Below are 26,919 nucleotides of genomic sequence, written 5' to 3' on the forward strand. Positions count from 1 at the left end.
AGGTAATTACTAAAAGGTTAAACACCTTTTATCAGAGGCTGCCTTTCACCTGATCTATTGCTGAAATGCTTAATGCACAACTGCACTACAGAATTGCAAGTTACAAAGTGTTGTGATGAAATTGAAAGGCAAAGAGATTTGCTGCATAGCCACAAATCTCTCTTCTTGTTCAGACAGTAGTCATGCTGTTTTACCACTAACACTGTGGGACAGCACTGAAGTCACAATTCCAGCTGGGTAAATGGGATTAGTCTCATTGCCAGGATATTTATGATGCTCTGGATTCTGACCTGTCTGAACCATAGGAAACTCAAACATTCCCACTCCTCTCAGTCATAGTGATCACTTGGGGATCTATAAGACAAGCTCTATTTCTGTAATAGAGGTAAAAAGTAAAACATCCATAAATGCAGTTAGAGAGAAAAACACAGACAAACAATATCTGTAAAGAGTCCAGGATGGAAAAAGACACTAAAGATTTCTCTTCAGCTTGTGTTTCATGGCACCTTGTTTAATTACTCATGCTTAATTAGGTTACAAAAAATGTAGAACACTGGACAGAATTTGGAGAAAGAAGTCCTGGCAAGATCTTCCTTGTCTAGTGGAATTGCTCTATGTTTTGACTTAAATCTTTCTTCATTAAATGCTTTTGATGATGGTGGGAAATTTCTTTTTTACAATCAACTAATTACATCCTCATACATGCCAGCAAGTCCCTTCCTTGTCCTGGTAACACAAAACAGCTGGAGAAAAAATCCCAAACAAACAAGCCTGCTGTATTATTAGATCTCAAACTCAGACTCAAAGATAGGAAGTTTAGCCCATCAGCTAATAGTTAAGAACATTAAACCTTTTCCTATTAAGCTTCCTTCATTTGCTGGGAAACTGCAGATCACTGCAGTTAATGCCTTTTCCTTTGTCAGCAAGAAAAATCATGTTTGCTACAGATCTGCCACTTACAAATGTCTGTGCACTTCAGTCTGTCCCTAATGTACACTTATTAATTGATTTGGTAGACAGTTATATTTCATGAACTTAATCACTAGGTTCTCGAATTGTTCTTCAGTGACACATTATATGCCCAAATTCTCTTTGATGTCTGTCTTCCAGCCACAGCTTGTTAGATTCATAAAAGAGACTCATCTCCAAAGCTTGCCTACATAGTTTGCCTGGAAGGCACTCTGGAAAAGTTTTGAATGGCAGAAGTCTTCTGGAATTACATTCACTCTTTTGGCACAAGGAACTCAATCACCAGTCACTAATATAAACTGGAACTTTTAGTAATTAAAAGGATCTTAATGAAAAAGGTGAAGATACTGCCTGTGCACAAACTTCCTTGGCCTTCAAAAAGAGATCTTATGATTGTCCTAGATTTTGAAAGGTCAGATTATGTTTTAGGACTCTCAGCCAGTCAGTGTTCATACGAGAACTACTTCTTCAGCAAAACAGACCCAGGTTTGTAAACAATTTTCTGATACCCCAGAGAAGGATATACCACTGGGCCCTTGCAAAGTATTTGTAGAGTAGTACTCTCATAGAGTACAAAAACATCTGTATTTTGAGTAATGATATGTACCTACTATTTAATTCCTGAAACATATGCAAAGAGCACTTTCATCTGCTGCCTATCATGAAGTGATGTGGTGAGTCTGACTTCTTCCACCAGTACCTCTGGGTGGTCTTTGGTTAACTTGGAGCTAAGGAGCTAAGAAAAGTATGCAGAACTATCTTCAAACATCTCTTTTATCCCAGAATAACTCTGCTAAATTAAATAAAAGTCTACCTAACACAGTATCTCGTACTGAATGGCCAAGAGCAAACACCAATAACAACATGGGAAGAGGGTAAGTACTTTTAACACATATTCTCTCAGTCTGAGTAATTTTCTCATTCAAATATAGGCAGCTCCTCAACTAAACATGGCTCTGTTTAACCTCATCTTTAAGAACCTTTTAGGAGAATTCAGCAAACCTCTTCAGTGACCCTCAAATTGATTTCTTTTGTGTTACCTTTTCTAGTCTTCCTTGGGATCAATACATTTTCAGCACACACAACAGCATTTGGAAATACAGGTTCTACCCATTGCACATTTAAAGAAGTACTTAATTGCCTTGTTTGGAATCTGACTTGTTAGCTTCATTTGATATCTTTTTAGTTTTTCTATTGAAAGAGAATATGAGCTGTTTCCATCCTCTTAATATCAAATGTGATTTTCAAATTTGGAATTACAATCAGGTCTTTTCCATAGTGAATTTTCCTGTCTCACTAAGTTGTCTCTCATACAGAAAACCCTGTCCCTCTGAATTTCTTTTTGCATTATGTTCATTTTAGAAACAGATGGACAAGTATTATATGCAGTATTCAGCAAGCAGGTCAATAATGCATTTCTTTAATAGCTTTGTTTTGTTCTCTGTTCTTCCCCAGATAATGCCTAATTCTGATTTTCTTTATTGTTCACTACTGAACATTGAGCTGATATTACCACTGAACTATCAATCATCACTCAAAGCTCTTGATACCAAACAGTAATCATCAGCTTAGACCCATTGTTTTATGTGTAAAGTCAGAAATATTTTGCTCTACACATACTACCTCTCATAATTTACATGGGATACTTACAGAAGACGGTATTTAACCTTCCATTTTACTGCTGAGCTTCTCAGCTTCCTGAAGACCAGCAAACCAGACCACATCACTGCTTACTAGACTATTTATGTATAGCTATTTACATATAGCTATACATAAATATTTGTATATTTACAAATATTGTAAATATTGTAAATATTTGTATTTTATATTTACAATATTGTAAATATTTGTATTGTATTTATGACCATGTTGAACAGCAAAAGTCCCAAAAGCTGCCTTTTTTCAATTTTCTGAATTTCATTCTGAATAATGATTGGTTTATTCTGCATTCTTTCAACTAAAGTTTAATCACACTTAGTTGAAAAATTTAGTTTTACTTATTTCTCTACTGTTGAATTTTTTTATTTAGAGCTACCTTGTTTAATGCTTGGAACTTCTCTTACATGTCTGTGTACCTTTTGCTGATACCTTCCTGTAAACACTATCAATTCTACATTCTGCAAAACTGCAAGTATTTTGTTAGCACCAATTTGTTCTTTACACCACTCTCAACCTATCAATGACATAAAGGGCTGCACTGGGATGGTTTCATTATAGCTTACATTTTCTATTCTTTCTCGCCACAATTTTTCAATGTTTGTTTTTCACAGGCATCTGTCTGATTTTGCTGTTGTTGTCAGAATGCTAGTACTTCATCAGTGCCCAGATGTCTCCCATGTGCCCTCTGAGCAACAAGCATTTGTATTACCAAGCCAGTTCTCTTTTAACTCCCCTGCCTGGGTTCCTTTCATCTTCTCTCTTTCTGCTCAGTGCACGGCATTCCTGTAAAAAATCTTCACTGACAAGACCATTTTTTCTTTTAGTATCCTTTCTTCCTACACTGTGTGCTTTAGGTAGGTCATCAGCAGCTTCTGTTGTGGCCAGCAAACAAGAATGATGCCTCATCAATAAACCTTTATTCTCACCAGCTATTTTGCCATAGATAATTAAATTGCATTTTTGATGGCTTCTTGTTTGAAGCTAAAACACTACACTTCACAATGTTTAATTACTTTATTTTCTAGTTCTAAATTGCTTGACTTGTTGTGATTCTTCCAGAAATGCTTAAAGATGCCACTGAAGTTCTTGGAGGGTTAGTTCCCAAGTGCACCATTTGTACATATTTCACCTTGCAATATGGGCAAGACCAAGGACAAGTGATGCAAATGAAAATCTGAGGTAGTAATCAGTGCTTTTCTAGGCACCCATACTTTCAGCATAATATCCCCCATATCAGTAAGAGAAATTCAAACTGCTGCTAGTTTCTAACAACCATCAGCTGTTACGTGAGGCACACTGTCAAATACATACACCATTTGTAAGATGCAGTACTTTATAAATACACACAGAAATGCAATTACTAAAAATTATCAAAACCAATGAGAGAGTGAAATACCCTATCCACATAGCCAAAATGCTCAAAAATCAGTAACAACACAATCATAAAAAAGCTCTGATAGAACCAGTGTTCTGTCAACCACATTTCATTTTTGAAAAGCTGCCATACAAATAAAGCTAACTCTGATTGTGTCTCCTGCTGGTATCAGTCACAAACCTAATGCTCTATGTTTGGCTTCCACTTGTGGACAGCTCTGTGTGAACAGAGGTGAGAACAGCAAACGACAGCAAGTTCCAAACATGCATTATTATCATGATGATTCTTGTATAAGAAATAACTTGCTATCTTATGAAAACTTACTATAACGCCCTTATAAGAGATGTTTATCCGAGTACTGAAGTCATGATGCAGTTTTTAGTCAATTCTTACTTATACAAAGTCAAGCATTTTTAATCAGGAACAATTCAGATGGCTGTATGTTTCAAAGTACAGTATGTTGTCTGTATCACAAATGTTTACTCATTAAATTTGTACAAAGATAACTATTTTTCTTAAAAACTGTATGATAGTTAAAGCAACCTTGCAAAGATAGAAACAAAGCAGATTATAAAATTAGTGAGTAAGTAAAAGAAAGAGTAGCAAGGCAAATAAAGGCTATGAAGTGTTGCAAAATTTTATGCCATTGGTTGTACTCACTTTTCCCTCATCTCTTGGGCTGTCACTTAAATGTACAACTGGGCCAGGGTGAGTCTTGGTGGATCTGCAAGACAAAAATAAATTAAAATCTGTGAATGCTTTTTGTTGTATGAAGAGCTAGATACCTCAATTTCTAGGTGTGTTAACATGTACCTCCAGTAGTTCAAGACCAATTGTAAAAAGCCCAGCAGGGGAAGGTAAAGCTACAGGTATATTTTCATGTTCTCCTCTATTTCCTTTTTGCCATTATAGGCAAAGATTCTCTTTTCTTAATGAATCCTTTTTTTTAATTTTTTTTTTTATCTCACTATTCCTCCTATTACAGTAATCTTTTCCATCTCTCATTATTATGGCTTTTTTTCCTTTCCCATTCTCTGCTCCATCTCCTTCTGACCCTCCCTCCTTACCTGTTCCATTTCAAGGCTAAATTGCCAGGGATTTACAAAGTCCTCACTGGATTAATTTCAGATACTGATGGCATGACTCACCAAGTTCCAGTCTCACTGAAGACATTGTTTCAGTACTCTCACCTACACTGCCCTGTAGGAAGCTCCTTAGCATTACTGCAGTGGGGTTTGAGAAATGGAGCATCTTGCCTTTGATCTGCAAAGCCTTTTCTCATCTTCAGACCAACTAACACAGTTACATCCACTATGCATGTTCAGTGAGGTTTCTCAGCCACAACACCCATCCTCTGAGTCTCTGTAAGCCTACACAAAGATTAGTTACTACTCTTGACATTCCCCTCCCTTTTTGCAACATGTACCAACAGTGTAGTCTGCAACTCAGTACTGAAGTTACTGAAGTCCAGCACCTGACAGCAAATGCAAATCATAGGAATCTGACTGGACAGGTGAATATTTCTCATTTATCATCTTTTCTGACTCGACCTTCAGGCCCTGGAAGTCACACAGAGCAAGCAGACAAGCACCAGTCCACACTGAATGCCTGCACAGAAGAGGACCTTTCCCCCATCTAGGTTCTGGGGTCAGAGCACATGTCCCTTGGAGTTCAGCTTAGGATCTAGACTTGCATGATTAGTCTTGGCTCACCAAAGGTCACCAGGAAAAATGATATGCAGAGATTGGCAGAGCCCGTAAAGTGAAGAATTTTTCTGGAAGCTATACATAAAACAACCTAGGCTCCAAGTTTTAAAACAATCTACAAGGGAATTACAGAAATAAACCAAAACAAGATTCTCCAGCCAAACTGCTCAAAAGATTTTCCTAAAATAATGGTCTCATCCTTTGGCTGACATACTGCACTACAGCAAAACTGGCCTCTGTTCTACAGGTCAGACTCCAAATCAAGACTGAGAGTGGTAAGCAAGAATTCCCTGGCAACTCATACCTTAAAACACTGTGGGCTGACTCATAGCCTCATGGGCTCTTCCTCCCCCAAATGGTATGCTCCAACACTCTTAAAAGCATGCACACTTTTCTCTGGCCTCTGCATTTTGCCCACATTATGTTTTAAATATTTTAACTATTTTGTCAAGCACCGGGTGCAAAGCCGGGTCAAAGCAGAAAGGCAAAGATCTTGTTTAATACTTATTTCAGAGCTAAGGACAATAAATGACTCCAGACATCCTGGACATGCAGTATGCTACTTTCCTACACGAGGTCTCCACGAGCAAGGTTTCTGCAAGAGCTTTTTGCAGCATAACCCATCCCAGAAGTGAGATCAGCAGGAAAGCAGTGGACAGACAGTTTATCCAGTGATTTTCTATACAGACTGTCTTTCATGGTGCCAGCAGCAAGTACCCATTTGGCCAGCGACATGGCACACAACCATTTGTGCAGAGATCCAGATAGCAGGAGATCTGCCTGTCATTCCTATCCAAGCCAAGTTACCAGAGGGACCCCTCTGGCTGAGCTTCTGTTTCTGAGTAACCTGTACTGAAATACACCAGGCCTGGGAGCAGGCAGGGTATGTGGGCAGTGACAGGAAACTGAGGGGCAAGATGAGATTATTTGCAAACAGTTCTTAGACCCACACACGTCTTGTACATCTGTCCTAAGTGCTTATGACAGTTTGGGACATTCTAGGCTGCTTCTAATGTTGTTTTTGACATAGGTTCACCTGTCTGAACTGGTCAGAGCATTTTGATGGAAAGAACTAGGTCTGTTTGGAGTATATGCTGCCTGTGCCATGATGGGCAAAGGAGGAAGGAAAAGAGGAAAAAACAAGAAGAGAAGAGCGAGCATAAGAATTTTCACCTTTTAGCCAGATAAGAACCACAGACAGGTGACAGAAGAGAGAGCAGAGGCAAGCAAACATCAGATTGACTAAGCTAGGAACAAACAAGATGGTAGCAGAAATACATGGAGGCTGACAAAGCACAATTGTTTGGGCAGCTATCCACCCCATTAAACCAATCAGGATGCAGGCTGGGTTGTTTTGCCATTCCACTACTGGTACGTGACTAGGAACGTTGGCAAAATCACAACAGATGGAGGGAGAAAGGAAAAGAGCCTACTGTCTTTCTAAGGTAAAGACTGGTTTCATTTAGTCAGCTCTTTGTACCTACTAATTTTAAAAGTCAGGAACAGTTTAGATAAATCTGTGCAAACAGTTTCTTTGTAAGATACATATGACATTGCTTAGCAAAGAATGTATCAATTTGTCTTTGGGTAGAAGCAAACTCTTACATGAGCTGTTGTGTACTTTTTAGGCTAAGTATATTTTCATACTCACACAAATTCATTGTTCCTCTGTAAATAGTATAAAAACCCTTTTACTACCAGTCTTATTTTTATCTTATACTCCTGCAGGTGTGCAGCCTCAGATTTCCATGCTGAAAACTCAGCTGAAAGGGGAAACCTGTTGCTCCAAGCCTGCCCAATGGCTGGATACAGAAGGAGTTCTCCTGAACTGGTATTATCTCCCTTCTGGTACAGGACTGTGACGAGGAACCCAAACCCAATCCTTTGTGTCACACTAAGACCAGGAATTGTCTGCCAAAGGCACATCAGTGCCTCACTTTTTGCATCTCCTTGTCTCTTCAAAGAAGGGATGTATAAACAGAAATAATAGCAATATCTTTTCGAGCCCTAGGGAAGTATTGCCTGTAAAAGGAGAGCAAGGCATTAGGCTCTACAGTCAATTCCTCCTGAGGGTAGACATCATGACTGCACCACAAGCAGGATTAAACAAAGCAATTAGTTAACTATATTATATCAATAATATTATTTTATAGAACCCATGAAACACTATCAGAGCTACAGATACAGTAATTACTGCTTTCATACAGTAAATTATACTGCATGTGGAAATGTCTACACACAAACCCCATTTTGCCTCAAGTAGTTTTCATATACATAAAATGTTCTGTTTTCCTTCATTGCTATTACAGTAAAGCTGTCAAGGAGACAGGAGAACTGGACACTGTCATTGAGGAATTGCCTACAAAGAAAACCACCCCACCACTGAATTATATTAATGCAAAGGCAGAGATCCAACAGCTCCTGGAAAGGTCGAAGAGGTGCTGGAAAACCAACCAGATTTGAAGCTATCGTGAATAAAACACTCTACTGTTGATGACAGATACTTGTGTAAAGGCATGCCTTTAAGCTGGCTTTGGGGAACTGCATAAAAACAAACTAGATCCTATCTCTTGAGAAAGGGAAAATTAAAGAAGAATCAGCAGGTGAAAAAAAGAAGACATAAGAGAAATAGTTGAGCAGGGAATTTTTCATTCCCAAATAATAGTTGGGGTGCAGCTGAAAATAACTGACAAAATAAAAGCTCTGAAAAGACACAAAAAGGATAAAACAGAAATCCAAGTCAATACACAGCAAAAAGAAAAATTAAAAAAGAAGGTCAAGTCCAAAAACTATCAGTAATGATTTGCAGTAAAAAATTTCTGAAATGAAAGCTAACTTCAACACAGTAAGAAGAAAGCATGTGCTAATGATAGAAAAGTTTGCAGCATTTCATAGTCTTTGTTGACCTTTAAGTCCACAAAAAGAGACTGCAGAATTGAAAAATGGAACTAAAGATTCCCATGACAGCCGTACAGAACTAAAACTAGAAGTTTGCTAAGAAGATACTGATACTTTGAGCTGTTTTGCACTTCATCAGAAGTTGCTCTGACAGCAGCAGGTCTTAATTTATTTGGTGTATGTTCATTCGGGGAGATGAGAAAGCGGTTATGCTGTAAGACGTGACTATTACTCAGAAGAACTGGACTGAAATTAAGAAACCAATCACCGTAAAACAGTGTTCAAAAGACTGGTGAGGATGGAAGCTTTTATTTGATTATTTTATCCTAAAATTAGAAAGCTCAAAAAGAAAATTTCAGCCATATTACAATCTGGACCCACCAAAATGTGGAAAATACACAGATGATGTTCTCCTCAATCATCCTGGAATGTTTTATGCACTCTAAGAAGTCAAGTGACTTAAATGCTGTTGTAAGAACTTGAAATACCAAGAAAATCTTTAAAGCAGGTGAAAGTACGCTATGACAAAATAGAATCAAACCAAAATGATTTTCCTTTTGAAAGAAAAAATAGCTGTCACAACTGTAGAACTACTGTAATGATTTCTGAGAAGAATAAAAATCTCACGTTAGAAAGTGATAGAAGGAGTTAGGAGAGGGGAAAAGAAAGAAAGTATCTATATTAGTCATTGTTGTGGAGTTGAAGTTGACTGAATGTGGCAGTGCTGGAAAAAACATGCCTAAGCAGATGCTTCTGCAGTGTCAGTAGTCAGACGTCTTCCACCGTTCCGCTTTCCACAAAGGTGCAGTGCTCCAGGGAATTTAAGACCTTCTTTTCATTGGCAGAGCCACAGGGAAATTTAGGAGAATGAGTAAGTTAGATATATTAGTCATATGCTGTGGATCAAAGCTGGGAGTTGGAGCAAGCAAGAATCAGATCAACCTCAAGATGCAACTCTTGAGTCTTAGACACACTTTCGGAAATGTCTAGAAGGAAGTCTTGAAACTTGTGCTTTCTTTATATTAATAACTGTCTCCACTTAAGTCTGCACACAGATGGGGTAGCAGATTCTTCTGGATTGTTCTTCTCCTCCTTTGTAGTGCTTTCCCTCACTGCTGTGGAACTACTGACTCTGAGGTACCATTTTAGGAAAAGGGGATGGGAAAAAAAGTACTCAGAAAGGAGGAGAAGAACAAGTTACGAAGAGGAGAAGAGCCAAGTTATGGTTCTGTCATAACTGAGTTCCAGTCTGCCCAATTATTTGATACTCCAAATCCCATAAATTTTGGCAAGTTTCAGTTATTCATTCATTAGATAGTGGGGTGTTCAAACACTGGAATCTTACTGGGGGCTTACAATGCAGATTTTTCATTTTTGGAGTTCACTGGACATAATAAGATCTTCTTTTCCTTTCCAACACTTGATAACCTTCCCAAATGTATGATCATGCTGTGAAAATTGATCTCATTGTAGTTGGAGTAAATGGAGACATGCTGGGCTCATTGACTATTTTTCTCTTCCAGAGCTGTTTCCAAACATTTGGAAGGAAAAGAGAAACTGTTTGCTTATTAGAGAGCAGAAAACCAAACAGTATCATGAGCCTCAAACCCCTCTGGCACAGGACTAGCTCTGCTACATGACAGAGAAATGACAAGTGAAAAAGTTTTGATTTATTCATCTCAGCTGAGAAGACACTTCAGTGTGGCCTGATGTAGTGATAATGCATGAGATGACAGAAATGGCTGAGACAAGATTTGGTACCCATATGCTTGTGTTTTTTCTCAGCTCTGTTCAAGGGCAAGTCCACTGAGACATAGACAGTGCACAAGATTTAAGAAGGAAATTTTGCCTGTAACTTCCAGAATCTGTTACGACGCAGCTCTGAAAATAATCTAAAAATAAAAGAACCTGTTTCCTTTGCATTATTAGTCTGTTGAGGTCTTAATTTCTCACTAACATTAGATATTGTTTAAGTTCACTGAATGATCTCTCCTGCAGGAGAAGACAATAGTCCCCATGACAAAATATGCATTGCAATAATCTTTTTGACATGTATCTCTACTAGATGTTTCTGAACAGGTCATAAAACCACTATCACTGAAAAATATAGTGATCTACAGATTGTTCAGATACAAAAGAAGGCAATTAAAAAAAACCAACAAAAACCTCTGCACCAAAAGCCAACTTTGGAAGTAAAAGTAGCTATGCAGGACAAGGTGATCAGATTTCTTGCATCATATACAAAGTCTAAAAATGTTACATCTGAACCTGTTTCCCCTTCAAGTCTTCAAACTACCAAGCCTCTTCACCTCAGTCTTTCACCGGAACAGAATCAGTGCCACAAAAAAATTTTTGCAGTCATTTGATGAGCCCCACTGACTCAAAACGTTTGGTTGTTTTCTGAGGATGAGGGTTACATGGAGGTTTCATTAGAAGTAGATACAAATCAGTGAAAAGAAAGCGGGGGGATTAAAAGAAAGATGTTATGTTGGTAGACTTTCAATTTTAGGAACTGCATGAGAATTGCATGAAGAGAGATGAACTCCTTCAGGCTTGTTAGAGCAGATAACACACAAACTTAAATTTTTATTTATAAACCGTCCGTCTAAGCTGAGGACTTGAATATAGCAGCAAAGCAATGGCTTTTACTGGTCTTTTCTTGCCAATAAGTTCAACAGACATATGAATGCATAAAAGGTAATCCCTCTCCTTCCAAGCTTTCAGAGAACAGTAACAACTTCAAACTAACCCCACACTCTGAAATGTTGTAAATAAATCAGAATTTAAAATATTGTTATGAGCACCACTGCCCCTTACACTGTTCATAGCAAGGTTGAAGATTTTCCTGGACTTTACATACATATGTTTTCCTATTTTCTTTCATCTTTGAAAGCACTTAACATCAACAGGCCCTGTGAACTTACACACCCCTGAACAACCTGACCTTTTAGCTGATCTTAACTATGAGCAGGAAGTTGGACTAGAAAATTCTAGATAAGCCTTAGAAAATGAATTATGTTATGATTCTATTATACTAAAATGTGAAAAATGCAAAAATTGTGTGAAAAAATGTGAAGATTAAAAAAAATAATCAAATCAGAACAAAATAGAACTGTCCTCTCAAACATTTTTCTCTAGTACCATTCCAAACAAAAGTCTACAATCATAACCTCATCCTCATGAAATACACTTAATAACATTTCCTTTAAAAGCAAATCTAAGTTCCATTTTACATGCAGGAAAGCAACAGTACAGGAAGAGACATCACAGTTTATTATCAGACAGAGTTCAAATTACTTTACTGACTCACCCAGTTTCAACTTCAGCAGGACCATAGCATCTCTAAAAGTGGCTGGTGTGGCAAACATCACCATTACTCCCCCCAGCCTCTTCCTCTAATACAGAGAAATTAATCTGGGGACACACTGGATTTCCTGTCCACCTGTGAAACATTTGCAAGGACAACTTCCTCCACTCCATATCAAGGAATACATGATGAGATTGGAGGGAGAGGATGGAGATTTAGAGAAGCACACTGCTTACATGGACCAATTTATCCTTGTAAGACTGGCAGAACTAGGAGCAGCAATGAATGAGTACCTGTGCTCACCTGTCACCAAAACAGTACATGGCAAACCAGCTTTTTAGAGGAAGAACCTATTTTGGTAACCACACGGCTCCTCCAAGTACTTGAGGTGACAAGGCCTATCTTTATTCTGCTGTCATTATCTTTCACAACTTATAGAAGAGCAATTTTGGAAAATCTAGATATGTTCTTGCATAGACAATACAAAGAAGATAGTTAGGAGAGTCTGCTTGCTTCCTTGAAGGTTCTAGAGAAGGAGATTATTGCACAATATCTAGCCTATGTCACCAACTCAGTACTGAAGCTTGTTAGAAAGCAGTCCTTATTTCCCACATAGAAAGAGAGGCATCATTCTATTGTGTTCTATTCTCATGAAAAATGTTTGTTGAGGCCATTAAAATAATCAAAAAACATTTATCCAGAAGAATTTTGAAATAATTAGGAAGCGAAACTTGGTGGAAAGCTTCTAGTCCATAAAAAGCTTTTTTATCTATTTCCCTACAGAACAGAAACATCTTAATTTCTGGAGGAAAGGAAATTACAAATGTACACAAAATGAAAACATGCTGTTCCCAAAACCAGAAAGATATTGTCTACTCAATGTAGTAGTAAACACATACATTATAAAATACAGGATTCAAAAAGCCCTCCAATATGTCAACATCACCAAAACACAGGGAGAGATAGAAAACAATTAGGAGACTTGCCACCTGAATAACTCATCAAAATGATCATACTCTGGCTTTGATTAAACTATGTTTTCCAGCAGTACTTTTTTGCAGCCAAAACTACTAAATCTTAGCCGAGCAGTCTCACAGGGGCAGAACAACCAAACACTCTAAAACTGAGAACTGGACAAAAGATTTACCACCAGACTGAATCCGGATTACTATCTGAATCCTTGTTTTTACGTTCTTTGAAGGTAAACTTAGATTTTTACAGCTGTGCCTATGATATTTGGTGGGGGCAGAGGGGGAGAAAGAAAATGAGGCACCAGCTCTGTCAACCTGGGGGACAGAGCGATTAGCAGAATAATAATAATAGAGGGAGGAAAGGAAGAAAGGAGAGAAGGAAGGAATTTTTGAGAACTGGGGTTACACTGCAGGCCTGTACCCCCATTCTTAGATATTATTCTCTTGGTTCCCTGAGATTGGTGTATTTCAGTTTACTACCAGAGGTTACAGGTCCCTCACAACATGAAGCAAATGTCTCAGAAATTCCAAGAAGTACTTTGAGCTTTCCCATGGAAGTTCCTCTTGCTGGAACTTCACAGAGGAAACAGCAGAGAGTTTTTCATTTCTGTTGAGGCTTTTACTTGCAGAAATAAAAGATGTATCCCAGTCAGATTTTTCTATGTCTCTTTCCATTTCATACCCACAAGACAGGCACCTGGCTTAGCTTGTTAGAGAACTATCATTAAATAGGCACTCATTATCTTTCCTATCACTTCATTATGTTTTGATGTGTTTGAATTAACCTTGAAATTCCCACTGTGTTGAGCAGGAGGCTTGGTCTAGAGATCTCCTATCACTTCTCATCTAAATGATTCCACAGCTCAGTGAAGAAAAGTCCTCTGTAGAGTCTTTGAGCAAATATACTCCATTATTCGCTTCACAGGATGGAGGATATGGTGATCAAGGTTTCCCCATAAAAACAGCAAAATCGGAATTTTGGTGATTCAAGACTATCTGTATTTCATGGAACTTCACAGTTAAACAGCACACCAAAATATTTTTCTTTTATATGAAATGTAATTACATGGTCTCTAACATAAATCTGATACCTGATGTCCTGTAAAAGAACAGTTAACATTGCAAATGCATTCACTGAAATGGAAGACTTCAAAAGATCTGGTAATATTTGCAAAACCAAATAATTCTTAAAAATTAAACTTAAGACAGCTATGAAAATGACCACACACACAAATGAAAAAAAGTCTGCACTTACAGTTCTATTGCCTTGTTCCACATGATAACATATCCAGAAAGAATGAAGGACTCAATATTTACAATGTGTGTATTTCCTCTCTCTGTTCCAACATAAAGCCATTTACTCTGGAAAGGTAGATGGCAGTAAGTAATCCTGGAAAAGAAAAAAACCAAAACAACAAAATAAAAGTGACTGAGTATCACATCAACAATATTTTTTAACACTTTTGCAGCTGAAAGAATTATTCTATCCATTTTATAACTTGAGAAAAGCCTGCCTGGAAGGCATTCTGAAGAAGGTGCACGTTTCTGGGGGTCACCTCCAGGAAAACCATAGAAGAAAACATGAAACAAAACAGGGCCATCCTGCCTGCCTATATTAAGGGCAGGAAAAAGGAGATGCATCACTTGAGCACTGAACTAAGTCTATCTATCTTCATCAGTATATAAATTGCACTTCGATAGTATTCAAGATTCTCAAGAAAGTCTTTATTTCCTTTCTTAGAATAAGCAGATTATCCAGTTGAACAAATACCGTTTTATGGACATCAGTGGGATTCATGTTTTGCACAACAGAAGGGTAACACCATAATTCACACAAGACAACATTAATTTATTTGCTATCTGGAAGAGTAGGGCCTTAGATAAGAGCGTTTATCAAAACTGAATTACTATACACACTCCTACACTCATATTACAAGGTGATGAACCAGTGCTACGTTAGCTTGGAAAGATGTCATGACAATTTTTTATGATAATACAGAAAAGTTTTCACAGATGACAAATGAGTAGATTCAGGTTACTTTCATATTATGGTTATTGTATAGATATTACATACATTCAAACAAAACTAAATCTATATTATGAGAAAACATTTGCTACTAGAATATAATTGAATGCATGCAACTTACAGAGACTGAAACTTAATCCAACCTTATGGTACAGACTTGTAAATTTTGACAAAAAACAGGTATTTTGCTTGGTATGTCATATGTTATTATATTTAGCCACAAACAGGCTATTTCTGGCTTTTATATGCAAACTTGATTTTTTTTTCCCTTAGCACCTTCAACCACCACAAAAGTACATACAGTATTTAAAACCACATATATTTAAAGTTTTCATCCTTATGGTACAGCAATCTTTCTGAATTTATTATAAAGGAGTGAGAGGGGTGTTGCCAATCTTTCAGTAATTTGGTTCTCTCAGTCAAGTGAAGTCCTCTGAGTAGACCTCTTGCCACCCTTTAAGGAATTGTTCAATAATTATACATACATACAAATAAAACATACTTTATGTAATTGTTCCCTGTAAAAGTACTCTCAACAAACAAAAAGGTTCCAAACAGATTATACACAGTATTTGGATAGTTCTGTAGTTTTCCAAGTATCTAACAAACTGTCAATATATGTCACCTACATAATCCTTGATGGAGGTCAAGCTATTAGCTTTATTCTTCTGCTCACAACAGGTGCAAAGAACAATTTGCCCTTTTCGCTTTATAGTTTCAAATGGGAAGCTGCTTTTCATATCTTTCCTGATCCTTTTCCTTTAAACTAAACAATTTTCTTTTGCTTTCTTTTCAGGTGCACCATTTCCTTCTGGTTAGATTAATATTTAGTCCTTTTTGTTTGTTTTATTTCTTGCATTTCTGTATTATCACTACTCTTCCTTCTTGCACTGCAAAGCATTTAAATGCTTTGTTATGTCCCAGCCCATTTTAAATTTCTCCAGTTGATAAACCCTCTTAATTACTTGACGTTGATGCTCACTTAACTCTTGTTTGTAGTAAATTGCTAAATTACAGGAAGAGAAGATAATTTTGACTCGAAAGTGTTGAAAATGTATGTCTGGTCGCTGACAAAACAAAATCGTGAGTTCCAAAGTGAACCCTACTTGACTTGAATGCTACCACTCTAAATTCTTGCAATAGTGTCATCACACTAAGCAGGTTCAAGTCCACCAAGGACAATATTATTTTTCAGTCCTCTGTTAAATCCATTCACAAGCCAGTACAGGATACTGCAGAAAGCCTGGTCTCCAGTGTGCAAGAATGAATCTAATGCCTTGATTATGAATAAAGTTTTGACATCCACTCATACACTGTTTGAGGCTGTTTTGGGCTACTTTTTGTCCTTTTGAAATTTGCTTCTATGCCTTTATGTCTAGACACACTTCCCCAACAACCAACAGAATAAGCAAGTGTCTGCATTCCCAGATATTGCACATCCTCCATTTGCCTGCCTTAGGCTTAAACATCAAAAACATAATGATTTAAGAACCAGGTCCTACAGCAAGAGAAAAATCAGACTAATGTGATAACTACTAATAAGTGGTTAGGCCATAAGTTACTAGATTTAATATCCTGCTGGCTTATCTGAAATCCCAGACACCAGTCACTACTAAGTCTGGATGTACAATATGAAGGGCCAAAAGAGAATTAGGTATTGCTAAAGAATGAAAGAAAAGCACCACAGCCTTGCCTGTTTTCTTAAGCTCAGCTACTTCCTCTTAAATAATTTCATTTTGTTCTGTCAAATTTATGGGACAGTCAGAAAAAAAAGTATTCTGCATGTTCTTTCTTCCACAAAGAAAACTACCCTGTAGATCTTCATTGTTTACCCAAACTGTTATTAGACATTAGGAAATGTCTAATCATGAAATGTATAAATGTCATTATGAAACTTTTTAAAATATGTGAGCTTATAAGAAAATGGTATTCCCTTAAACACAATCCAGGTATGTAACAAACCTATTATAACACTAGGGATTACTAGGCATTTTAATACAATATATTGCTAGGCTTCACCAAACAAAGCCATTATGATTTTCATATTCTCCTAAAACTCTGCACCTCTCTGAAGTAGTTTAATTTCACATTATGTAAATTAAATTCAAAGTGCTTTATATATTATTGACTTTTCACTTCCACAGAAAATATTAACTTGACTTTGAGGCTTGGAAGCTTTGAAGCAAGACTCAGATTTTTAATGAACATCTTCCATCTCAGTAACTACTGAAATTACATAACGATTTCTTTAAGAGAAAACAATGAAGTCTCATACTGTAGTTTTCATTGTGGATGAAAGATATTCTATTATATGACTCTATTAGTCATATATCCCACAAGCAAATTAAGATGTCCTTTGATGCCATTACAAAAACGAGTCAATAAGCCAGAAAGAAAGAAAAGCTATTTTTCTTCTTAAGAAGGTAGGGGTTGTACTGAATTATGTCAGTATGAAGTACTTCTGACAAAAGTTTAATCAGATTGTCAACCTGATTGAGATAATATGCAACCAAATTAAATGGAAACATGAGGATTTACTCAACATTGATTACTTAACAGAAAGTCAGCCAGAAATGTGGGTATTATATATTCTTAGCAGCAAACCACAACATGAATTTTATTGATCATTATAAGAAATATAAAAAAACATGAACCGATACCAAAAAAGGTGTTTCTATTCTGCCAGCATACTCTGGAACATTGTATCATTTTTCAAAATGGCAAAAGAGGATATAGAATATAATTTTTAAAAAATCAAGAGGTACTAACTAAAACACTTAAATCAGAATTTAGGAAGAAAAACTATTTTGCTAAGGTCCTAAAAACATATCTAAAATTATGTAAATAATATAGGAGACATAATGGAATAACTGAAAGAGGCATTGTCAAAACACTGAACTTCATTTTAGAAAGGAATATATTCTGACTAGCAAATCTTGAAAATATATATTTTTCAGAAAATCACAGCACTCTACAGTTTAACAATCATGGCTAAAAACTCACTGCATATTAGCAGAATAATACAATGTTAAAATAATTTAGAATGCTATATTCTCTTAAGTATTAGTAAAATCTCTCAGATGACTTAAAATCATCTTTATTACATTAACTGTATTTTTCTAAGAAAAAGAAAAGATAATCTTGAGAACAGTTCTTTCTGCCTCTGCTTTATTATTTTTGTTTTTCTATTTTTAGAATGAAAAGATTTCCTGGAACACCATTGCTGGTAGAGAGTGGGGGGAGCTACTGAAGAGGGGAGTAAATCACATTTTGTCTAAATGATGAACAGTTATTCCAATTTAATTATTTAATTGCTCATTCCTGGACTTCAAAACTGCAACTAAATTTATACTATGACTTTTCCCTTTATACAGATAACCTTAAATGTGAACAAGCATAGCAACTGTGTATTCCTTATGCTCAGAACTGACTGGCAGAGGAGTTCAGTTTCTGTAAGTTCCTACAGAAAACAAACACCAGTTTGAACTCCCTTTCAGAATCCTAGCAAAATAAACTACACTGTCCATGTTCTCAGGAAATACGGAAATCTCACAAATTAACAGGAAAAGAGGGAGATAAAACATGAAGAACCTTTAACTTGGGAACGAGTAGCTTACAGGAAGCAAGCCCAGTAGCTGGGATATTACACCACAACGTGAATCTTTCTCCTATTCCAACCTAAATTCTCCAAATACCATGTAAGATAATGTCGAAAATTTACAGTAGCCCTGCACATACAGTTCCTAGAGGAAAGTAAATGAGCCAAACATGCCTTTGAGATCGATACTTGCAGCCAACCTGTTTTTTTAAAATGTTACTTAGTTTTAACTTGGAATGAGAAAAAATCTTCTCTTTCACATATGTTTACTGCTAGCATCAACAGTCAACATTTATTCTGAATTAAAATCAGTTGATCTGTCTTATTTTATGTATTAATTACTCACATAGAAGAAAGTGAAGTAGAGCTAAAAACACACTGCACATAAATTGCACTGCATCCTGGTGACAGCGCAACCAAGGATAAACCCCACTGTTATCTAGGAATATCTGGACACAAGAGGACTCTTAAGGTAAGTTATATTCTCAAAATACTGCATGGACATTTCTGTCTCTGGACTTTTTTTCTAGTTCAGTGTTACACAGACTGGTCAAATATTTGCTGTTTTAAGACTATAGTGCATACTCAGCAAATAAAGGTGATGACAGGACTGGGTAGGTGAAGAGTATCTAATGAGAAGTGTAATAATTAGAACTTAATTCTATTTTTCCACCAAATTAAGAACTCAAGGTGACAATTTTGTTTATAGCTACTCAGTGAATAATCTCTAGCAATAAATTCTAAGTTATTGATGAAAATCACAAACTATTTACAATTAAAAACTGTGAAACAAGTCATCATTTAGCTCACATACCACTGTGCCCTTTTCTTGATTGAACAACCAATACCTGCAGACTGTAGGATCACTTGAAGATATGACTTGAGTTTACACCTTGTAGTCTGTAGTGAGCAATGTTTTAAAGAAAGACAGTAAAATTAACTGCTGTACATGACAAAATTTAATACATGTTCCTTACAAAGGAACATGAATAAAAAATGGAGTTAAAACAGTGGAAACAGTTACTTTCTAGACCCATACTTCTACTTGCCAATGTTCCTTCCAAGTTTGGTATCTCAGACTATTCATCTTACCCAATGAGTCCACAGAACATTTTTATTTGTCTTTATTTTATACTGGTTTAGATACAAGTATTCATCACAATCATTGCTGCTTGTACAGCAGCAAAAATTTTATTTGTGGATTGGAATGTAAGAAATGAACCTTTGGGGATCCTCTCTTTTGTTTAATATTGATTTAATCTGATTTCTTTGAATTAACTACCACTTGAACTAGAACAATTTACTAAAAGATGCATCTTGATTTAAAGAATTTCAGTGATGGGAGATTCTCTACAAATGCTGAGGTACAACAAATCAGGATTCTACCACCAAACTATAATTTCAATACAAAGCTATCCTAAGAAAAGTGTATTTCTAGCTATTTGTGAACAACTTGCATATAATTAACAGACACCCTCACCACCTCCCAATTTCTGGTAATTCTACTTGGAAGAAATATTAAGGAAACATTTTGACTTTAAAGTTTCATTTTAGGCCAATAGGCTTAAATATTCCTTATAGATATCCAACACAATTATTTATTTTGACAAAGCAAAAAACCTTATGCAGCTATTTTCCATCAAATTATTTAGACGTCATCTGGCTGGTGGTTCACTGCTGCTTTCAAAGCGTTTAAGATGCAAGCAATTCTCATGGTGGCCCTTGCCTGAAATATTATACATAAGCAACCTACAAGAATACGAAAGAGGAATACAAGAAGCACAAAAAAAAAGAAAAGTAAAATTTTAAGAAATACAGCTGGAAGACTATTTCTTTCTCAAGATATTTTGGTTTTGTCCCTGGATATGTTTCTTTTTCGTCTGGATCTATTGGCACATTCTGAAGCATCCTGATTTTTAGAAATTTGGACTGATTATTAATCCTTTAAAGGTGCTAAAAATGCTTAAAAGTGTTAAAAGGTTTTTAGCACCTTTAAAGTGTTAAAAAGTGCTAAAATACAAAATGCAAGGTAAAACACTATTAATAACATATTTTGTTTCTCATTTCCCTTTTTTTATTAAAAAAGTTGAGACTAAAATTGGGCTGTTCCTCTGCTTCATCAAAAGCCAGAACTTCCTCTGCAAACCTTCTGGACAGGTGAAATATCCCTAAAAGTCTGAAGTTAGGACCATTCTTGACTTGTGAGATTACTATTTCAAATGGATTTGCAATCACAACTGTAATTAACAGTTTACAGCATTTAAAAAATACTTTTTAAAAGAAATGGTTATGTTAACCACACAGAACATCAGTGTAGCAACTATATGAGCATTCGTAAGGGGTGTCAACATAAATGATTTACAAGCAGTTAACTCAAATTTAACAGAACCTAGAACAAATCATAAAAAGAATGCTTAGAAATATATTAGATGCATTCCATTTGGTTAAATTAGTCAGCCCAGAGATCTCCCTTGAATAAGGACTGAATTTATGTATTCAGATAAAATCTTACGAGGTTATTATGAACTCTTTACAAGGACAGTCAAAGTCTACAGCATGCCACTGGTCCTTTGGTTTTTCCCAGTTTTATTTCTTATAACCAACCTTCTTACAATTCTACAGAAGGTCACCCTGACCTGTCCAACATGCCATAACACATACAAAAAGACAGCTGCACTATAACTTCCTATAAGAGACAAACATTGAAATTCCCACCTTCAATAACTCCAAGGCTATCTGCAGTAGCACTGCAGCAAGTTATGGGCATTACTGGAGCTCAGGAACATCTTAGAAGTCACTCTTGAAATCCCAGTGTGCAAAGGGATAACAACTTTCATAGTCTGTGGTACTAATAATCTGTTTCATTTTCAGAATGACAGAAAATTACATTCCTTCCTCTTGGGCAATGGCACAGCAAAGAGACACCCACTTTTGCCAACTCCCTTGTATGGTTTTGACTGCAAATTCATTCGAGTATTTTAACCTGTAGGAGCAGGGTCACTGACAGTGACAGTGACACATTCTCCCTGGCTAGATCCTTAGTGTTACACAACAGTAATGCTGGGGATTGAACAGGAGTAACATGAAGACTAGAAAAGAAAAAGACAAGGAAATTACATGGAGATGTGCTCCCTAAATAGAAAAAGAAGTTGGAAGAAACCAGCATACTTTTCATTGACTTCTAATTTGTTTCTGATGCTGATTCAAGGTCATTGCACAACAAAAATGAGAATAAATGTTCCACAAAAGCAGTGAGGTGAGCAAATTAATGAAACAGGGTTGGAAAACAGACCTTTGCTCTCATCTTCAGGGAAAAGACAATGTACATGATTTTTCTCTTGTCTACTGGCTTGTGAAATCACTTTTTCGTACTTGTAATACTTCACTTTTCCTTCATAAATTTCTTTGAAGGTTTAAGTAAAAATGGAGTTGTAATACCAAACACAGTGACAGTGATGGGCAATACAGAGCACAGTAAGAGCCACTGAGTTTCCTAGCAATGAAAGAAAGCCAAATAACAAAGGATGGAACAGGGAGATGATGTTCTCAAAAGAGAAAGTTTTTGATGTATTTATTTCATTGATTTTGTAGCATCTGCATTAAAAAACTCCAAGCACCTAAGGGTAGAGTTTCTCTCATCCCTTCACCCAACACTGACTACATAAGTCAAAAATGCAGTTTTTGTTTCCCAGTCTCATAGTTCCAAAAATGTAAATTGGGACCTAGCTCAAAGATGAAAGGTTGAAACTTGTCTTTTGTTTAACAGCTTGACTTCACAGAGCTTTTAGAAAAGTAAACCAAATATATGTTTGTATTTCACCCTCTGCTAGCTGCAACATACACACATCTGTGTTTATCATACATTCTTACTAAAACAAGTTTAAAACCAATTTTATATCAATATCAATCAAGCTATTCTGAATACCCCAAAATCAGGATAAGACTGAAATACTGAAATTGACTTCAAAGAAAAAATAATTTTACATGTGTATGCTTTTTCTTTGTGTGCACACTTTTTTTCTTAACAGCTCCCATCAATTAAAATCATGTAGACTTATTGGAGACCAGCTGTTCTCATTTGTTGCACTTCAGTAGACAGGGACTCTGTGATTAATGGTCCTTGGTTTTCTGCAATCTGTAGTCTCTCTTCTCTTCCTGCTCATGTACTGTTTAATGATATAATCTCAACACTGACATTACTAGCTCTATTTCTGATTTACTGGAATAATGCCCAGAGTTTATTGTGACAGAAGGAAAAGTATCCTAAATCATTGCATTGGGCTCTTGCTTGAAGCTGACATGTGTCTGGGCAGGAAAGAGGTGGTGTGGTTTCCAAGAACCAAATTACTGACTGCAACTGAATGGGTGCATGTTCTTCTCTGCTCTAAGATATGACTGGAAATCTAATATAACAAAGGTCAAAGGAAAGATCTGAATAGAACTCTGAAAGATGTCTCAGAACTCTAATTTGAAAACATCAAAAGAGAAAACCATGTAATTCCCGTATCTGTGCTATATCTGTAACAAGAAAATTCCAACTGCTAGTGTAGACTGTTTATGCTGCCTGAACTTGCTTACATTTTACAAGACATATTTTTCTTTTCTTTTTCTGTTTTTTAATATAATGCCTCTCACTGGGCCTCTCATCTGTTGTGACTGAGACCATGAAACACAGTTGCTCATTGTATAGCTGTGAGTATTTATTTTAAATTTTGCTATTTAAACCTGGCCTCAGAGCAATTTGGCAACATAGCTGCTATGTGAAAACAACATAACATGTTACCCCTTGTTTTCTCAAAAAAGCATAAATCAACTGACAAACACACTATATTTTTTACAAAGCATTAGAAACAACCAGCACACTGCTCAGCATATGATGTAAGGGTTGACACCATATAGCAACATTATGTCTCCTGCAAAGGATTTTTTTCTGGAAGGAAGAAACCAAGGCAGACAATCAGATGTGGCCAGGTGACATGAAATTTAAATCATCCAGGACATGTTTTTCTTCCTTACTGAAGGAAAACCAAAACTTCACAAAGATGTTCTCCAACATGGAATTTTGAAGAGGTAATTACCTTTCCCTCAGATAAATAAAAGAAGGAACTACAGCCATCATGACCCAGAGGAAGAGGCATATTGGAAAAGAGGGTTTGTCAAGCCTGGGGACCCTCTAGTCCCTGTTCTATTGTTAAGTTCTCAGGTAATTGCGCCAGCTATGCATGTTTCTCCAGCAGTTTGATGGGTCCTGATTTCATGTGTGCATGTGTGAAGTGACTGGTTGTAAGTCATCTTTATGGGGTTTTTGGCCCTTCTGCTATCAAATACAGCTGCTATCTCGAAGAGTAATTCATATCAAGCACATTGGGCATTTTGTCCTCAGAGAAGTTGTTTAACAAATACGTATAAAAGCAGATACTGTGGCACAATGGAATTAAGGACTTTTAAAATTGAAATGAAACTGACAATCATAATATTGGCAGAAACCTGATGGACTAAAAATTACTTTGGGGAAAGACCATGAAAGCCACCATTAAAAAAGAACTTGATTCTTAAATTCAAGTTTGGCTCTGCATATAAGCAGAGATCCTTCTAACATTCTAGAATGAAAACCATGACCAGGACCTCTGTGATCTTATTTTAGAGTTACATCTACTCTTGTGTAATTTAAGCATATAGAAACCAAACTGGTTTTAGACTAGCCATCTTAAGCTCTTGCAGCACTTTTTCTGCAGTGGCACCAACTCTCAGATTACATTACTAAATCCCACCCTAGATGGTAAGCAAAAAAAACTAAACCTGATAAAGTTAAGCCATGTTGTTATCTACGATGTTCTGACTGTAATTTTATTACTACTTGCTCACCTATACTTAAAAATTCATGCTAACCAAGGTTTTGAGTCCTTCAAAATGTTTTGTCCTTCAAAAGGACAAATTTTGAAAAGTTACAGTAAAATACGGAAGGTAGGTTCAGCAAAGGTAGGCTATTCCAGAATATTCCAATTATAGGAATATAGCATATGTCAAAACTCAATAGAGCACTCACAAAAATTATCACTATAAAATTCTATTTTTAATGTTTATTTTATGCTTGATTTTACTGAAAAGGAAATTTTTATTGGATATTTGAGAGATTCTCAAGAATTAGTTTTACAGCTGTTGTAATTTCACAAGTGATCTTGGTACTAATACTAATGAAACCTCTTAGGGACACAATATTACAGAAGAAGGACAATCTGCACGAGCATAGCACAAGAAATGGAATTAAATTTAAAATGCAAAGTGCACAGCCTCAAACTTCAAAGAACTTCCACTTTAGGGTTAGAGCTCATGATACAGAAGTGATGGGAAAAGATAATTTCAACTTTGCTTGTCTTGCTTTGCTTCCACTGCTAAAAGACTTGCACTGGAAAGCAACACATTCCCTGCCAGCAAAATATCCATCAGGGAAGAAGTGTAATGGGTGTATTAGTCAATCACAGCAAGACCACAAACTATGGTAAGATGAAGCCACATAAAAGGAAGATGACATTTTTGTATGCATCAGTAAACATATTCCTGCAGAGATTACAAATGAAAATGCTCTTGTCAATGGCCACAGCACAGATGGGACCCTATCTAGAATATGTTTCCTCAATGAATCATCACCTCAGAGAGAACTGATATGAGGAAAAAGGACCAAAGAAATGAAAAGGGAACGAAGACAAAATTTATAAAGGAAAACACAGAATCTTGATTTTTGTAGTAAAAAAACAAAAAAAAACCCTCAGGTCGTGAATGCACATGAATAAGCTCTTTATCTGCAAAGGAGAGAAAAAATATTTAAAATGCATGACAATGTGGATACCAGAATATCATATCAAATGGGAATGAAAGAGCCATGAAAATACATTCAGTCTTGAAGCTGGAAGGTTTCTTTCCATCAGAAGAATGAAACTGACATGGAACAGTTTTCCTGAACAGCAAGTAGTGGATTTCAGCTGGAATAGTTATATAACAATGTAAGGCCCTGGCTGGGGGACTGTTGCATGTAGAAGAGGTGGTGATCCACATGAGTGACATGGAGTAAGTGCCAAGGGCTGTGTGTGCAGTGTGATCTCCAGGCTGTGGTGCTGCACTTACTCCTTGCAAGCTGGATAAACACAGCCACATTTTTGTCACAGAGAAGCCTGCAGGCAGCTCCCACTCAGTGGCTGCACCAAGTTTTAGTGTTAATCTCCTTTCTCTTTGGTGGTAGGAATGATGCACACAGCTGTCTTCTCACAAGAAAATCCTACAATAACTTGGATGACAAAAATGGGGTAACACTATGGATGGGTTTCCTGCTGACTGAATGCCTGTGTGATGATGCACAGCTTGGGGCTCCCAGCATCTACAGGAATGCAAGATTTCCTATGCTCCTTTCCCATTCTTGGTAGTGCTAGCTCTAATAAGTAACATTTTGAATGCGAACTTACAGGGCCTTGAGTGCCTTTCTTACTGGGATCACAAGGGACCAGCAATCCTTAATGCAAAACATAGTCAACTTATTCATTTAAGAAAGGGAGGTGTATGAGTTCTCTGGTGTGCAACTGAGGGAACCAGACAGAGGAGGTCCCTTCAGCTCCACTCCATTAGAAGGCTCACATGTAGAAGATATTAAAAAGAAAATCTTAGCGATCATCTGAAGTTTCATTCCACTTCAGTAGAACTGCATAGTCTCATAAATCTGTCAAAGCAAACATGTTGATTCTTGGTACAAATGAGAAAATCTACGTTTTGAATTTTTGCTCTTTTTTGATTGTTTAGCTAATGTGTGTTGAAGACAAAAAAATCCCCAAATGCATGTGCTTGATTTCTTTTTATAACCAAGACATTCTTCATTTCAGCTAGGTTGCATGCCACCTTTTGAGGATGAGCTTATGGCTCTCATTGATCCTACAGGTCAAGTGCACTATGAAATTTTCCTGAACATTATGTAAGATGTGAAAAAAGTATGCTATTTTTAATTTTTTTTTTTTTTTTATAACAGAGAAAGCAGAGGCACGTGGTAAATAAATACATGATTTGGGTCAGTCTCACTGGAGAATCTTTCCAGCTTGTTGTCTTTCTGAAGTGACATTTGACAAAGTTCATTTTCCTGACCTGCAGTACTAAGGCATAGCCCCCTAGAACAAAGGTTTTTATGAGCTGCAGGAATCTTTTCAAGCTCAACAATTGCATGAAAACATTGGGTTTTTAAACACCTGAGCACCACTCTTTCAAAATTGACAAATGCCAATGCAAGTCCTCACTACATATATAAAACCAAACAATCAACCAACCAACTAATCAAAAACGGCCAAAACCACCATCACCAGCAACAAAACCCAAAACAGAAACCTGCTGAAGAAAGTTTTGTAAAAACTTCTTCAAGATGTGGAAGTGAATG

The 26,919-nt window shown here is 36.6% G+C and overlaps 1 protein-coding gene across 8 annotated transcripts in view; it reads right to left on the minus strand.

The window, feature by feature from the left end:
• Positions 1–26,919, minus strand: part of STXBP5L (syntaxin binding protein 5L) — a 184,078-nt gene that overhangs the window by 81,708 nt on the left and 75,451 nt on the right. For all 8 annotated transcript variants that reach the window (XM_085070131.1, XM_085070090.1, XM_085070122.1 and 5 more), the window contains exons 5-6: positions 14,141–14,275; positions 4,664–4,727 (exon numbers count right to left, since the gene is read on the minus strand). In XM_085070131.1, the coding sequence (XP_084926257.1) occupies positions 4,664–4,727; positions 14,141–14,275 (199 nt within the window). The remainder of the gene's footprint in view (positions 1–4,663; positions 4,728–14,140; positions 14,276–26,919) is intronic.

This window comes from Lichenostomus cassidix, chromosome 1, assembly GCF_008360975.1.
Source record: "Lichenostomus cassidix isolate B80296 chromosome 1, HeHo_3.0, whole genome shotgun sequence".
NCBI classification, from domain to species: domain Eukaryota; kingdom Metazoa; phylum Chordata; class Aves; order Passeriformes; family Meliphagidae; genus Lichenostomus; species Lichenostomus cassidix.